The sequence below is a fragment of the Oncorhynchus mykiss genome, chromosome 1 (assembly GCF_057628025.1).
Source record: "Oncorhynchus mykiss isolate SJ-2025 chromosome 1, ASM5762802v1, whole genome shotgun sequence".
NCBI classification, from domain to species: Eukaryota; Metazoa; Chordata; class Actinopteri; order Salmoniformes; family Salmonidae; genus Oncorhynchus; species Oncorhynchus mykiss.
In genome coordinates, this window is record NC_143022.1 from 73,775,807 (window position 1) to 73,789,657 (window position 13,851).

General features: G+C 42.2%; 1 protein-coding gene across 6 annotated transcripts in view; it reads left to right on the forward strand.

Moving 5' to 3' along the window:
* Window positions 1–13,851, forward strand: part of kcnq5a (potassium voltage-gated channel subfamily Q member 5a) — a 113,890-nt gene that overhangs the window by 72,308 nt on the left and 27,731 nt on the right. For all 6 annotated transcript variants that reach the window (XM_090239610.1, XM_090239619.1, XM_036984484.2 and 3 more), the window contains exons 4-7: window positions 9,705–9,880; window positions 10,133–10,258; window positions 11,982–12,092; window positions 12,202–12,297. In XM_090239610.1, the coding sequence (XP_090095736.1) occupies window positions 9,705–9,880; window positions 10,133–10,258; window positions 11,982–12,092; window positions 12,202–12,297 (509 nt within the window). The remainder of the gene's footprint in view (window positions 1–9,704; window positions 9,881–10,132; window positions 10,259–11,981; window positions 12,093–12,201; window positions 12,298–13,851) is intronic.

Below are 13,851 nucleotides of genomic sequence, written 5' to 3' on the forward strand. Positions count from 1 at the left end.
CCTCCCTACAACGCCTGGGCATGCTCCTGATGAGGTGGCGGATGGTCTCCTGAGGGATCTCCTCTCAGACCTGGACTAAAGCATCCGCCAACTCCTGGACAGTCTGTGGTGCAACGTGGCGTTGGTGGATGGAGCGAGACATGATGTCCCAGATGTGCTCAATTGGATTTAGGTCTGGGGAACGGGCGGTCCATAGCATCAATGCCTTCCTCTTGCAGGAACTGCTGACACACTCCAGCCACATGAGGTCTAGCATTGTCTTGCATTAAGAGGAACCCAGGGCCAACCGCACCAGCATATGGTCTCACAAGGGGTCTGAGGATCTCATCTCGGTACCTAATGGCAGTCAGAATACCTCTGGCGAGCACATGGAGGGCTGTGCGGCCCCCCAAAGAAATGCCACCCCACACCATGACTGACCCACCGCCAAACCGGTCATGCTGGAGGATGTTGCAGGCAGCAGAACGTTCTCCACGGCGTCTCCAGACTCTGTCACGTCTGTCACATGTGCTTAGTGTGAACCTGATTTCATCTGTCAAGAGCACAAGGTGCCAGTGGCGAATTTGCCAATCTTGGTGTTCTCTGTCAAATGCCAAACGTCTTGCACGTTGTTGGGCTGTAAGCACAACCCCCACCCGTGGACGTCGGGCCCTCATACCACCCTCATGGAGTCTGTTTTTGACCGTTTGAGCAGACACATGCACATTTGTGGCCTGCTGGAGGTCATTTTGCAGGGCTCTGGCAGTGCTCCTCCTGCTCCTCCTTGCACAAAGGCGGAGGTAGCGGTCCTGCTGCTGGGTTGTTGCCCTCCTACGGCCTCCTCTACGTCTCCTGATGTACTGGCCTGTCTCCTGGTAGCGCCTTCATGCTCTGGACACTATGCTGACAGACACAGCAAACCTTCTTGCCACAGCTCGCATTGATGTGCCATCCTGGATGAGCTGCACTACCTGAGCCACTTGTGTGGGTTGTAGACTCCGTCTCATGCTACCACTAGAGTGAAAGCACCGCCAGCATTCAAAAGTGACCAAAACATCAGCCAGGAAGCATAGGAACTGAGAATTGGTCTGTAGTCACCACCTGCAGAACCACTCCTTTATTGGGGGTGTCTTGCTAATTGCCTATAATTTCCACCTGTTGTCTATTCCATTTGCACAACAGCATGTGAAATGTATTGTCAATCAGTGTTGCTTCCTAAGTGGACAGTTTGATTTCACAGAAGTGTGATTGACTTGGAGTTATTTTGTGTTGTGTAAGTGTTCCCTTTATTTTTTTGAGCAGTGTATATAGACAGGCTAGAAATGTTTTAACAATACATTTTTGGGTGTGAATCAGGTGAAATAAAAATATTTTTTTAACTCATCATCACAATTTCTATTATATCGCCGGCATAGTTTTGGCTTGGTGGGCCCCAAAAATTATCTCCATTGATCAATACCTAAAAAGTACTCTAAGAAGCCAAATTAGGAAGCAATTTGGCCACCCTGTAGACTAGATGTCATAGCCATGCATTTCTGGAATATTGTCTGGCGTTACATGCATTGAGCAAAGATGCAAATGTATATGCATGCGTTTCAAATACATTTTACGTGACACTAAATCTAATGAAATGTGTATATACAGTGCATTAGGGAAGTATTCAGACCCATTGACTTTTTCCACATTATGTTACATTACAGCCTTATTCTAAAATGGATTTGTTTTTAAACTCCTCATCAATCTACACACAATACCCCATAATGACAAAGCAAAAGCAGGTTTTTATACATTTTTGCAAATGCATATATAAAAAACAATGAAATATCACATTTACATAAGTATTCAGACCCTTCACTCAGTACTTGGTGAAGCACTTTTGGCAGCGATTACAGCCTCAAATCTTAGGTATGATGCTACAAGCTTGGCACACCTCTATCTGGGGAGTTTCTCCCATTCTTCTCTGCAGATCCTCTCAAGCTCTGTCAGGTTGGATGAGGAGAGTCTCTGCACAGCTATTTTCAGGTCTCTCCAGAGATGTTCGATTGGGTTCAAGGTCAAGCTCTGGCTGGGCCACTCAAGGACGTTCAGACCCGAAGCCACTCTTGCGTTGTCTTGGCTGCTTAGGGTCGTTGTCCTGTTGGAAGGTAAACCTTTGCCCCAATCTGAGGTCCTGAGCACTCTAGAGCAGGTTTTCATCAAGGATCTCCCTGTACTTTGCCCTGTTCATCTTTCCTTCGATCCTGACTAGTCTTCCAGTCCCTGCCGCTGAAAAACATCCGCACAGCATGATGCTGTCACCACAATACTTCACCTTAGGGATAGTGCCAGGTTTCCTCCAGACATGACACTTGGTATTCAGGCCAAAGAGATCAATCTTGGTTTCATCAGACCAGAGAATCTTGTTTCTCATGGTCTGAGAGACCTTTAGGTGCCTTTTGGTAAACTCCAAGCGGGCTGTCATGTGCATTTTACTGAGGAGTGGCTTCCGTCTGGCCACTCTACCATAAAGGCCATGATTGTTGGATTGCTGCAGAGATGATTGTCCTTCTGGAAGGTTCTCCCATCTCCCACACTTCTTCAATTTAAGAATAATTGAGGGCACTGTGTTCTTGAAGACCTTCAATGCCTCAAAAACATTTTTGTACCCTTCCCCAGATCTGTGCCTCGGCACAATCCTGTCTCTGCGCTCTACTGACAATTATTTTGACCTCATGGCTTGGTTTTTACTCTGACATGCACTGTCAACTGTGGGACCTTATATAGACAGGTGTGTGCCTTTCCAAATCATGTCCAATCAATTGAATTTACCACAGGTGGACTCCAATCAAGTTGTAGAAGCATCTCAACGATGATCAATGGAAACAGGATGTACCTGAGCTCAATTTCAAGTCTCATAGCAAAAGGTCTCAATACTGATGTAAATGAAGTATTTCTGCTTTTTATTTTAATTAATTTGCAAACATTTATAAAAACCTGTTTTCATTTAGTCATTCTAGGGTATTGTGTGTGTAGATTGATGAGGACAATTTTGAATTTAATCAATTTTAGAATAAGGTTGTAACGTAACAAAATGTGGAAAAAGTCAAGGGGTCTGAATACTTTCCGAAGGCACTGTATGTTTTTGTATCGGTGTGTGTGCTGCACTGCAAAGGCCCTATCACTCCATCAATTGATCTTCAACAAGGCTGATTTCTGGTTGAAAGATAATGCACTTAAATACACAAACAGGAAGAACAGAAGCTGGCATTGAGTTCTCATAAAAGAAAGGATAAACACAGTTTCCAAAAACCTAGATCACAATCTATGTTTTCTTTCAATAGAGAAGACTAAAACCATCCAAGGTTAGTTTCAGAGTTTGAAATGTGTTTGCTGAAATGTGATTGATGTGAATTTGAGCGAAACACAATATTGTCGTGGTTTACTGTAGGAGCAATAGTGGTTTGTATGCTTCAGGATCCTCGCTGTGATGGCCCTAAGTATGTGGGTTTGTGTAAACCCTCTTTGCCCCTCTTATTCTAACTCTCTCTTATACTCTTCCCTTTCTCCTCTGATCACGTGAAAGTGAATACTAGGTAATTTTAGATCCCTGCGATGACTCCTCCAGTACACGTGCCTATTTTCTTAACCAGTTCTAGGGCTCCAGATCAACACAATTTGACCCTCCCAATAATATACCATGATACATTTGATGTATTGGAAATCATTTTCCCACCGTAGCTACTGGCTTTACACTACACAGTACTAATCAATTCCTAATTTTATGATTGGATCCCCCCGCCGCCAATTATGCTTGGTTTGGCCTGGTCCTCAGAGGCCGTGGTTTGTGAAGGAAAATAAAGTTGCGCAATGCCTGTAAGAAGAATGGAGCAATAGCTTCTCTCTTTCTCTCTCTCCTCTCTCTTCTTAATAAAACCCTTAATTATGTGAGCTAACTTGTAAGAAGTAAAGAAGTACAGTCACATTTAACATGGTAAATTCATAAGCATGAATAAATATATACCATTTTTTAAATTCAGAAGGTTTCTATTGCTAAGTGACGAGTGCGAAAAATCGATGAATAACTGCTAATGGTTATTTTGGGCTCAATATAGTGAGTTCAAAGACAACTTTGGTAGTATTATAAGCTTTGAAACAACTGGTTTCTAGTAGGCTACAGAATTAGAGAAGGGCTGTTTCTCTGAAACCAGTAGTTTCAAGCAAGCCTGTTTCTCTCCCCAGTCAGAGAACCCTGCCTGTCTCACAGCCTCTGACCAGCAGCAGCAACCTATTTATGTTTAGAAAACAAATGTGAAGGCCAAAATTGAGTTGGGAAAGCACTCATCATGTTTATCAACGTAATAATCACCCTAGGAATGCTTCCAAAATCACCATTATATTTTATTTCAACTGAGAAAACCTACAAAATAAATTGGCTCACCCCTTGCAACAGTAAACTGGTTTATTTCTCCTTTATAAAAATGTTATTCTTGATTTCAATTTGGAAGAGAAACCAGATACTGGTGTTTGTATGTACTGTTTCTTGATGAGTAAATGGTGTCCCCGTTTCATGATAGGATGTTCCCCCATGATAAAAGGGGGCCCATGACTGAAAAGGTTTGGGAAGCACTGATCTAGCTAATGATTAGCACAAATACAGATGTGCATGCTTCAGCCTATTTATTTATAGCAAAGTCACCAGGGCTGAGTTCAGTATGAAAAAACGTATTGCAACATTTAATTAAATGGAAACGGTGCTGTTCTGAACAACCAGTTAAAAAACAGGGAGGTGTTGGGTTGTGGGTTCAAAATGCACTGCTGTCCTTCAAATACGTCACTCATTTCTTCAAGCTAGAGGTCTTAACGGGTCCCAAAAAAACAGAGAGCCGTTCCAAATGGACCCGAGGACAATCAGACCTGTTCCAAAAAGGCAAGTTTAAAAATAGACGTAAACAGACCCATGCCAGTTCGGATCCGAGAGACCCGTTCAGATTTGAGAGTAGAAAGAGAGCGAAAAGGAAATATCCGACTGGGCACTTCCAGCACCATCAACAAATTAGAGAAATTGACCAAATGTTCCAGTTACGTGTCCTTAAAAACTGCCGATAACAAATGACAAAAAACAACTTGTTCTGATTCGATGTGTAGCATATTCAGAATCATGTCCCCGATACCAACATCATTTAAAAAAATCGTTGTCAGTGCATTCGGAAACTATTCAGACCCCTTAACTTTTGCAGCATTTTGTTACGTTACAGCCTTATTCTAAAATGCATGAAATTCCATATTTTCCTCCTCAATCTACACACAATACCCCATAATGACAAATCGATTTTTGCAAATGTATACAAATTTACATAAGTATTCAGAACCTTTACTCAGGACTTTGTTGAAGCACCTTTGGCAGCGATTAAAGCCTCGGTTCTTCGCTACAAGCTTGGCTACAAGTTTCTCCCATTCTTCTCTGTAGATCCTCTAAAGCTCTGTCAGGTTGGATGGGGAGCTCAGCTATTTTAAGGTCTCTTCAGAGATATTTGATCATGTTCAGGTCTGGGCTTTGGCTGGGCCACTCAAGGACATTCAGAGACTTGTCCGAAAGCCACTCCTGCGTTGTCTTGACTGTGTGCTTAGGGTCATTGTCCTGTTAGAAGGTAAACCTTCGCCCAGTCTGAGGTCCTGAGAGCTCTGGAGCAGGTTTTCATCAAGGATCTCTCTGTTCTCCCATCTCCACAGAGGAACTCTGGAGCTCTTGTCAGAGTTACAATTGGATTCTTGTTCACCTACCTGACTAAAGCCCTTCTTCCACAATTGCTAGGGTGGCCAGCTCTAGGAAGATTCCAAACTTCTTCCATTTAAGAATGATGGACGCCACTGTGTTCTCTTCAATTCCTCGACACAATCCTGTATTGGAACTCCTTTTTAAAAATGTTTTACCCCTTTTTCATGGTATCCAATTGATGGTTACAGTCTTGTCTCATCGCTGCAACTCCCGAAGGTGAAGGTCGAGAACCGTGCATCCCCTGAAACACAACCCAACCAAGTCGCACTGCTTCTTGACACAATGCCAACTTAACCCGGTTAACCCAATGTGTTGGAGGAAACACTGTACACCTGGCGACCGTGTCAGCGTGCTCAGCGCACCCCCCGCACAGGAGTCGCTGGTGCGCGATGGGACAAGGACATCCCTACCAGCCAAGCTCTCCCTTAACCCGGACGACCCTGGGCCAATTGTACACCGCCCCAAGGGTCTCCCGGTTGCGGCTGGCTGCGACAGAGCCTGGACTTGAACCCAGAATCTCTGGTGGTACAGATAGCTCTGCAATGCAGACCTTAGACAACTGCGCCACTACTGCGCCACGACGTACATTTCCTTCAATCTCATGGCTTGGTTTTTGCTCTGGCATGCACTGTCAAATGTGGGACCTTATAGAGACAGGTGTTTCCAAATCATGTCTAATCAATTGAATTTACCACAGGTGGACTCCAATCAAGTTGTAGAAACATCTCACGAATGTTCAATGGAAACAGGACGCACCTGTGCTCAAGACATTTATTGGATATTTCAAACTTTTTTAACAAATCAAAAACTGAAAAATTGGGTGTGCAAAATTATTCAGCCCCCTTAAGTTAATACTTTGTAGCGCCACCTTTTGCTGCAATTACAGCTGTAAGGCGCTTGGGGTATGTCTCTATCAGTTTTGCACATCGAGAGACTGAATTTTTTTCCCATTCCTCCTTGCAAAACAGCTCGAGCTCAGTTCATGATTGTGTCCCACTTGTTGTTGATTCTTCACAAAAAAATACAGTTTTATATCTTTATGTTTGAAGCCTGAAATGTGGCAAAAGGTCGCAAAGTTCAAGGGGGCCGAATACTTTCGCAAGGCACTGTATATATATACAGTTGAAGTTGGAAGTTTACATACACTTAGGTTGGAGTCATTAAAACTCGTTTAATGAACTGAACTGAAAAATGAACAGAACTGAAAAAGCGTGTGCAGGCAAGGAGGCCCACAAACCTGACTCGGTTACACCAGTTCCGTCTGGAGGAATGTGCCAAACTTACTGTGGGAATTTTGTGGAAGGCTACCCGAAAGGTTTGACCCAAGTTAAACAATTTAAAGGAAATGCTACCAAATGTATGTAAACTTCTGACCCACTGGGAATGTATTGAAATAAATAAAAGCTGAAATAAATCATTCTCTCTGCTATAATTCTGACATTTCACTGAAGTTTCTAAAACTGTTTGAATGATGTCTGTGAGTAAAACAGAATTCATATAGCAGGCAAAGAAAATCCAACCAGGAAGTGGGAAATCTGAGGTTGGTCGATTTTCAACTCAGCCCCTATCAAAGATACAGTGGGATATTGGTCATTGAGGCTTCTACTGTGAAGTGGGGCTGAATGAGAGGGGAATGAGTCAGAGGTCTGACAGCAGTCACGTGCTGGTCTTGTGCATTTGACATGAGAGGTATCTCCCGGTCCTATGCTTTTCTGAAGACAAAGGAATTCTCCGGTTGGAATATAATTGAAGATTTATGTTAAAAACATCCTAAAGATTGATTCCATACATCATTTGACAAATTTCTCCGGGCTGTAACGGAACTTTTTGACATTTTGTCTGCAACTAGTGAACGCGCTTTGTGAGTTTTGATTTGTTTACCAAACGTGCTAACAAAAGTAGCTATTTGGACATAAATGATGGACATTATCGAACAAAACAAACATTTATTGTGGAACTGGGATTCATGGGAGTGCATTCTGATGAAGATCATCAAAGGTAAGTGAATATTTATCATGTTATTTCTGACTTCTGTTGACTCCAACATGGCGGATATATGCATTTGTTTGTCTGAACGCCGTACTCAGATTATTGCATGGTTTGCTTTCCATAAAGCTTTTTTGAAATCTGACACAGCGGTTGCATTAAGGAGAAGTATATCTATATTTCCATGTATAACACTTGTATTTTCATCAACATTTATAATGAGTATTTCTGTAAATTGATGTGGCTCTCTGCAAAGTCACCGGATGTTTTTGGAACTACTGAACAAAACGCGCCAATGTATACTGAGATGTTTTGATATAAATATGAACTTTACCGAACAAAACATACATGTATTGTGTAACATGAAGTCCTATGAGTGTCATCTGATGAAGATCATCAAAGGTTAGTGATGAATTCTATCTCTATTTCTGCTTTGTGTGACTCCACTCTTTGGCTGGAAAAATGGCTGTGTTTTTGTGACTTGGATCTGACCTAACAGAATCGTTTGTGGTGCTTTCGCTCTAAAGCCTATTTGAAATCAGACACTGTGGCTGGATTAACGAGAAGTTTATCTTTAAAATGGTGTAAAATACTTTTATCTTGAGGAATTTTAATTATGAGATTTCTGTTGTTTTGACTTTGACGCCCTGCACTTTCACTGGCTGTTGTCATATCGATCCCTTTAACGGGATTTCAGATGTTTTAAAGAACTGGTTTAAACCTTTACAAGTGTGAAGCAATTACCAAGAAAAGCGGGTGCTTAATCAACAAATGGCAGCAATAGGCTAATGACAATGAGCACAAAATTAAAAAGGCAATTCAAACGGACTTTAGCCAACAAAAATGTCTTAACAAAATGAAACAAAACACTTTTTGCACTGGTTTAGATTGATAAATAGCCATACAATAATAACAATGGTCCACGGCAGTATTGTCCCCTTGTCGGCATCTTTTCACTATACTCTTTCTCGTCTGACTTTTGTTTTCCTTCAATGAAAAGGCCTCCTTCGTAATCAATAGTAGCCTGGACCAAGGCTCCTCTCATTCACTCTCTCTCTCTCTCTCTCCTCTGAAGCAAGTGCATGTGAGGTGAGCAGCCGGAACCAGTTTTAGCGGGATATAAGCAATACGTTTTAATGAGTTGCAATTAGCTGACACAGATAAAAAGCTCTAGCAATTCTAATCACCTCACACATTAAATGAACAGAGGACGGGTCTAATCAGGTCCAGTCGGTAAATACGTTTTATTTGCACATACTCGAGACACGTGGCAATTATATCAGAATCGACCAAGATCGGAGACAAAACTTTAAATGTAGGACCCGCTCAGGTCCTGAGCTGGATCTCGGAATTTCCTGTCTGTTGGATCCGTGAAGACATCTACTTCAAGCCACATCCTGCCACACCCACCAAATTGAGCAAACATAGGCTATCTCAAAGTCTTTTCAAGAACAATGAAGAACGTTTTGGGGAAATGTGTTGTTCAGTACAAGCCGTTACGCAACGTAGCAAATGTTCAATCAAACCCAAGAACAGAATTTCTCACAGTCATTCTACAAACAAATTGCCAAACGTTGTTACTTTCTAAAGGGTTAGAGTTAGACTAACAATTTAAAGTAATACAGAAATTATTGGCAGGCTATTTCAGTTCTGGTTGGGATATAATGACAAAATTATCAGGAACTTTTGGGATGTATTTTCCCTTCATTTCACAGACATTTTTTTTTTAATCTTATGAGGGATATGTCCCCAGAACCCCATAGAAGGGTGCTGACCCCGGAAGCCATTGACCCTGACCCCCCCAATATGCAACACAAAGTTACGCCTTTGTGTGATAGTATCACGTGTGTCATTCATACACACAGCAATACATTATCGGTAGGCTCTCATGGAAGTTTACAAGACTGTAAATACTACTATAGTATTGAAGTTGGTTTTGGTGACTTTTCCCCATTCCCCTTTATCTGTCATTGTCTCTTTCCAGACATCATTGTACTCATAGCTTCCATTGCTGTGGTGTCAGCGGGTAGCCAAGGTAACATCTTTGCCACATCAGCATTGAGGAGCCTTCGCTTCCTGCAGATCCTGCGAATGGTGCGCATGGACCGCAGAGGGGGCACCTGGAAACTACTGGGATCTGTTGTCTACGCGCACAGTAAGGTACGACCATGTTTGTAGTCTAATTCAGCATGGACAACAGTCTGGCCTACATTGTCCTATGTCCTCTGTTCTCCTACAAAAAATAGGAGGATGAGCTCCCTGGTGTCTGGTTCCTTTCAAGCTTTCTTGCTAGTGAATGTTTTCTTCACTCACCTCAACTTGATCTTTAGAGATTTAGGACCTGGTTGACACAACAAATACAGTGAGATTGGATATATTTGTTTACACAAAGAATACATTGATTCCCTATAGGAGTTGGTGACAGCTTGGTACATTGGGTTCCTGGTGCTTATCTTCTCTTCGTTCCTGGTCTATCTTGTGGAGAAGGAGTTCAACAAAGACTTTGCCACCTATGCTGATGCTCTGTGGTGGGGCACAGTGAGTCTACACACACACACACACGCACACACACACGCACACACACACACGCACACACGCACGCACACACGCACGCACACACACTGGCCCATGCATACACCATACAAACACACGTGCGCACTCCTCACATACACACAATGATTTGTAGTTTGATCAAGATGTTTCTATGTAGCCCATATTGATATTCACAGGACTGAAGTTTAATCAGCAGCTACAAGAAAACAACCTAACCAGCCCATCTCTGAAAGACAAAGAGAAAGAGTAGCTTTAATATCATTACTGGACTTGCCGACCAGTCTATAATATGACTTTAAGATTAAAAAAAAATACAACAAAATCAACTAAACAAAAAAAATGTAAATAGCACATTATCGAAGGGTCCAGACATGCGATTTCACTTGTATTGGAGAAACGTACACCCAACCAGGGATTCCTTTCACCAACCATCCTGTTTGTGTAGTATGGGAGCTCTGAAAAAAAATGAACAAAGGCTCCAATAACACCCGAATACGTCCTTTTAGAAATGGAAAAGCTCTCAGTATAGTGATGCGGGTCTTTATAAGTTGTACACATGAAATTGTGTAATTCTGAACTTTATCTGCAACATTATATTGCATTGTGTTGTGACTTGAGAGATACCGGTCTGTCGTTCTGCATGTAACTGCCAAAATAAAAGAAACACGAGTAAGTGAGGGATACAAAGTATATTGAAAGCAGGTGTTTCCACATAGGAAGTTCCAGACACTTGTAGAATCTATGCCAAGGCTCATTGAAGCTGTTCTGGTGGCTCATGGGGACCCAACACCCTATTAAGACACTTTATGTTGGTGTTTCCTTTATTTTGGCAGTTACCTGTGGCAACAGGCTTCACGGCGAATGGAACAGCTGGATATGGGAAAACGTCTTGAGTCTCACAAAATGGAATAATGTTGCGGATACATTTCGGAATGACACAATTTCATGTATACAACAGCTAAAGACCTGCATCACTATACTGACAGCGTTTCGGTTTCTAAAAGGACATATTTGGTTGTTTTTCAAGCATTCGTGCATGTTTTTTCAGAGACCCCATTTTCAGAGACCACGTACTGCACAACGAGGATGAGGAAATTAATGGTTGGGGTAAGTTTAGGGTAAGTTGGGGTAAGTTTCCCAAAACAAGTGAAATCGCTTTAAAAAAAAAAATCTGGGACCCTTACCATCACATTTACAAAAAAATGTGTTGTAAAAAACCATGTGGCATAACAGGTCATGCTTGGCTGGTCTTCAAACACCTCCCGTTCCCTTTCCCAGGCACTATTTACCAGACTTTATACAATGTCGACACAAACAATGAATGCCCACTGCTTCGGACCTGCTAAAATTACCCAATCAATTAATGTAATTTACAGTGTCTGTCAGGGGATAATGGGCTATTAGATGTGCAAGGGGAGACAGGGACAGGGAGAGAAAGGAGGTCACTGAAATACACAACACACAAAAGCAGTGTTATTCAAACCTAGTCCCGGAGGGCTCTACAGGGTGGATATTTCTATTCAGGAAGGAATTGACTGATTTGAAAATGGAATTTACCTAAATACTACAAAACGACATTTGGGAAACACTGGCCTAGAGTAATGGTGGATAATTCAGTTTTTCTGTGCATCTTGTGGGGCTGTGGGAGGTACAGTGTAACTATTGTATTGTGACTTCTGAACTCTGTGATGATGATGTGTGTGTCTAGATCACTCTGACAACCATCGGCTACGGAGACAAGACTCCTCAGACGTGGACGGGTCGTCTGATCTCAGCTGGCTTTGCTCTGATGGGGATCTCCTTCTTCGCCCTGCCTGCCGTGAGACACAGACAACCACACAGACACACACACACAGTTTGAAGTTAATTCACCAAACGCGGTGTCAAGACCCACAGATTCAGTCCATCGTGTGTATGTGTGTGTACAGGGTATCCTGGGCTCAGGCTTTGCCCTGAAGGTACAGGAGCAGCACAGACAAAAACACTTTGAGAAGAGGAGGAACCCAGCAGCCAGCCTCATCCAGGTACACAACACACACTAACAAGTTTATCACCAGACATGCTATAACTGTTCCATTGGAGGCTGGTGAGGGAAGGAAGGCTGATAATGGTGGAAGGATTGGAGTGAATGGAATGGTATCAAATGCATGAAAAACCATATACAGTACCAATCAATAATAATAGTGAAGACATCAAAACTATGAATGAACACATATGGAATCATGTAGTAACCAAAAAGGTGTTAAACAAATTAAAATACATTTTATATTTGAGATTCTTCAAAGTAGCCACCCCTTGCCTTGATTACAGCTTTACCATATAGGGTTGTCTTCTGCATACCACTCCTTGTCACAACTCAACTGAATGGCTCAAATGCATAAAGAAGGAAATAAATTCCACAAATGAACTTTTAACAAGGCACACATGTTAATTGAAATGCATTCCAGGTGACAACCTCATGAAGCTGGTTGAGAGAATGCCAAGAATGTGCAAAGCTGTCATCAAGGCAAAGGCTGGCTACTTTGAAGAATCTCAAATATAAAATCGTTTTTGATTTGTTTAACACTTTTTTGGTTACCACATGTTTCCATATGTGTTATGTCATAGTTTTGATGTCTTCACTATTATTCTCCAATGAAGAAAATAGTAAAAAATAAGAAAAACCCTTGAATGAGTAGCTGTGTCCAAACTTCTGACTGGTACTGTATGTGTATGTGTGTGTGTAGAAACATGCACGTGTGTGTGTTAGTGTGTGTAGTCGATACCTAATCGTGGCTGAGACTCTTTGTCCTCTCTCAGGTCCAAAGGAAATACAGAGGTGATATTTATGAGCTGTTTCCACTAGAGCCCAGGGTGGATTTCCCTCTACGCAATAGCTCATCCTATCAGACTAGACCTGGACTATTACAATACCCCATCAACGCAACATACACAATGAACTCAAAAACACACACAAAACACACACAAAACACACACAGATCTTGTTTCTCAAGAGATTTTAACATCAAGCAGAAAAAAAAACGATTAGGCTACTCGTTTGATTCATGTATTCAATTTAGCTCCCCTGTTCCACCGCTTTAAGGCCCGCAAACAGGCAACTCCATTTGCTCTATTCATCATTTCTGTATAGTATGGCTGAGTTGATAAGGACTTCAACACTTCTTCATCTGACCAGATATTTTCTCTCGACAGATGGACTTACATCTGCAGTCGGCAGGAATGTGTTATCTCTGTTGTTTGTTAGCCCCTGGTCTTTCGCTTTGTATCTACACTGTGTACAAAACCTTAGGAACACCTTCCCCCCCCTTTTGCCCTCAAAACAGCCTCGAAGCATGGACCAATATGGCAAAAGCGTTCCACAGAGATGCTGGCCCATATTGACTCCGATGCTTCCCACAGTTGTGTCAAGTTGGCTGGATGTCCTTTGGGTGGTGGACCATTCTTGATACACACAGGAAACTGTTGACCGTGAAACATCCAGCAGCGATGCAGTTCTCATCACAAACTGGTGCGTCTACCACACCCCGTTCAAAGGCACTTAAATATCTTGCCCATTCAGCCTGAGTGGCACACATACA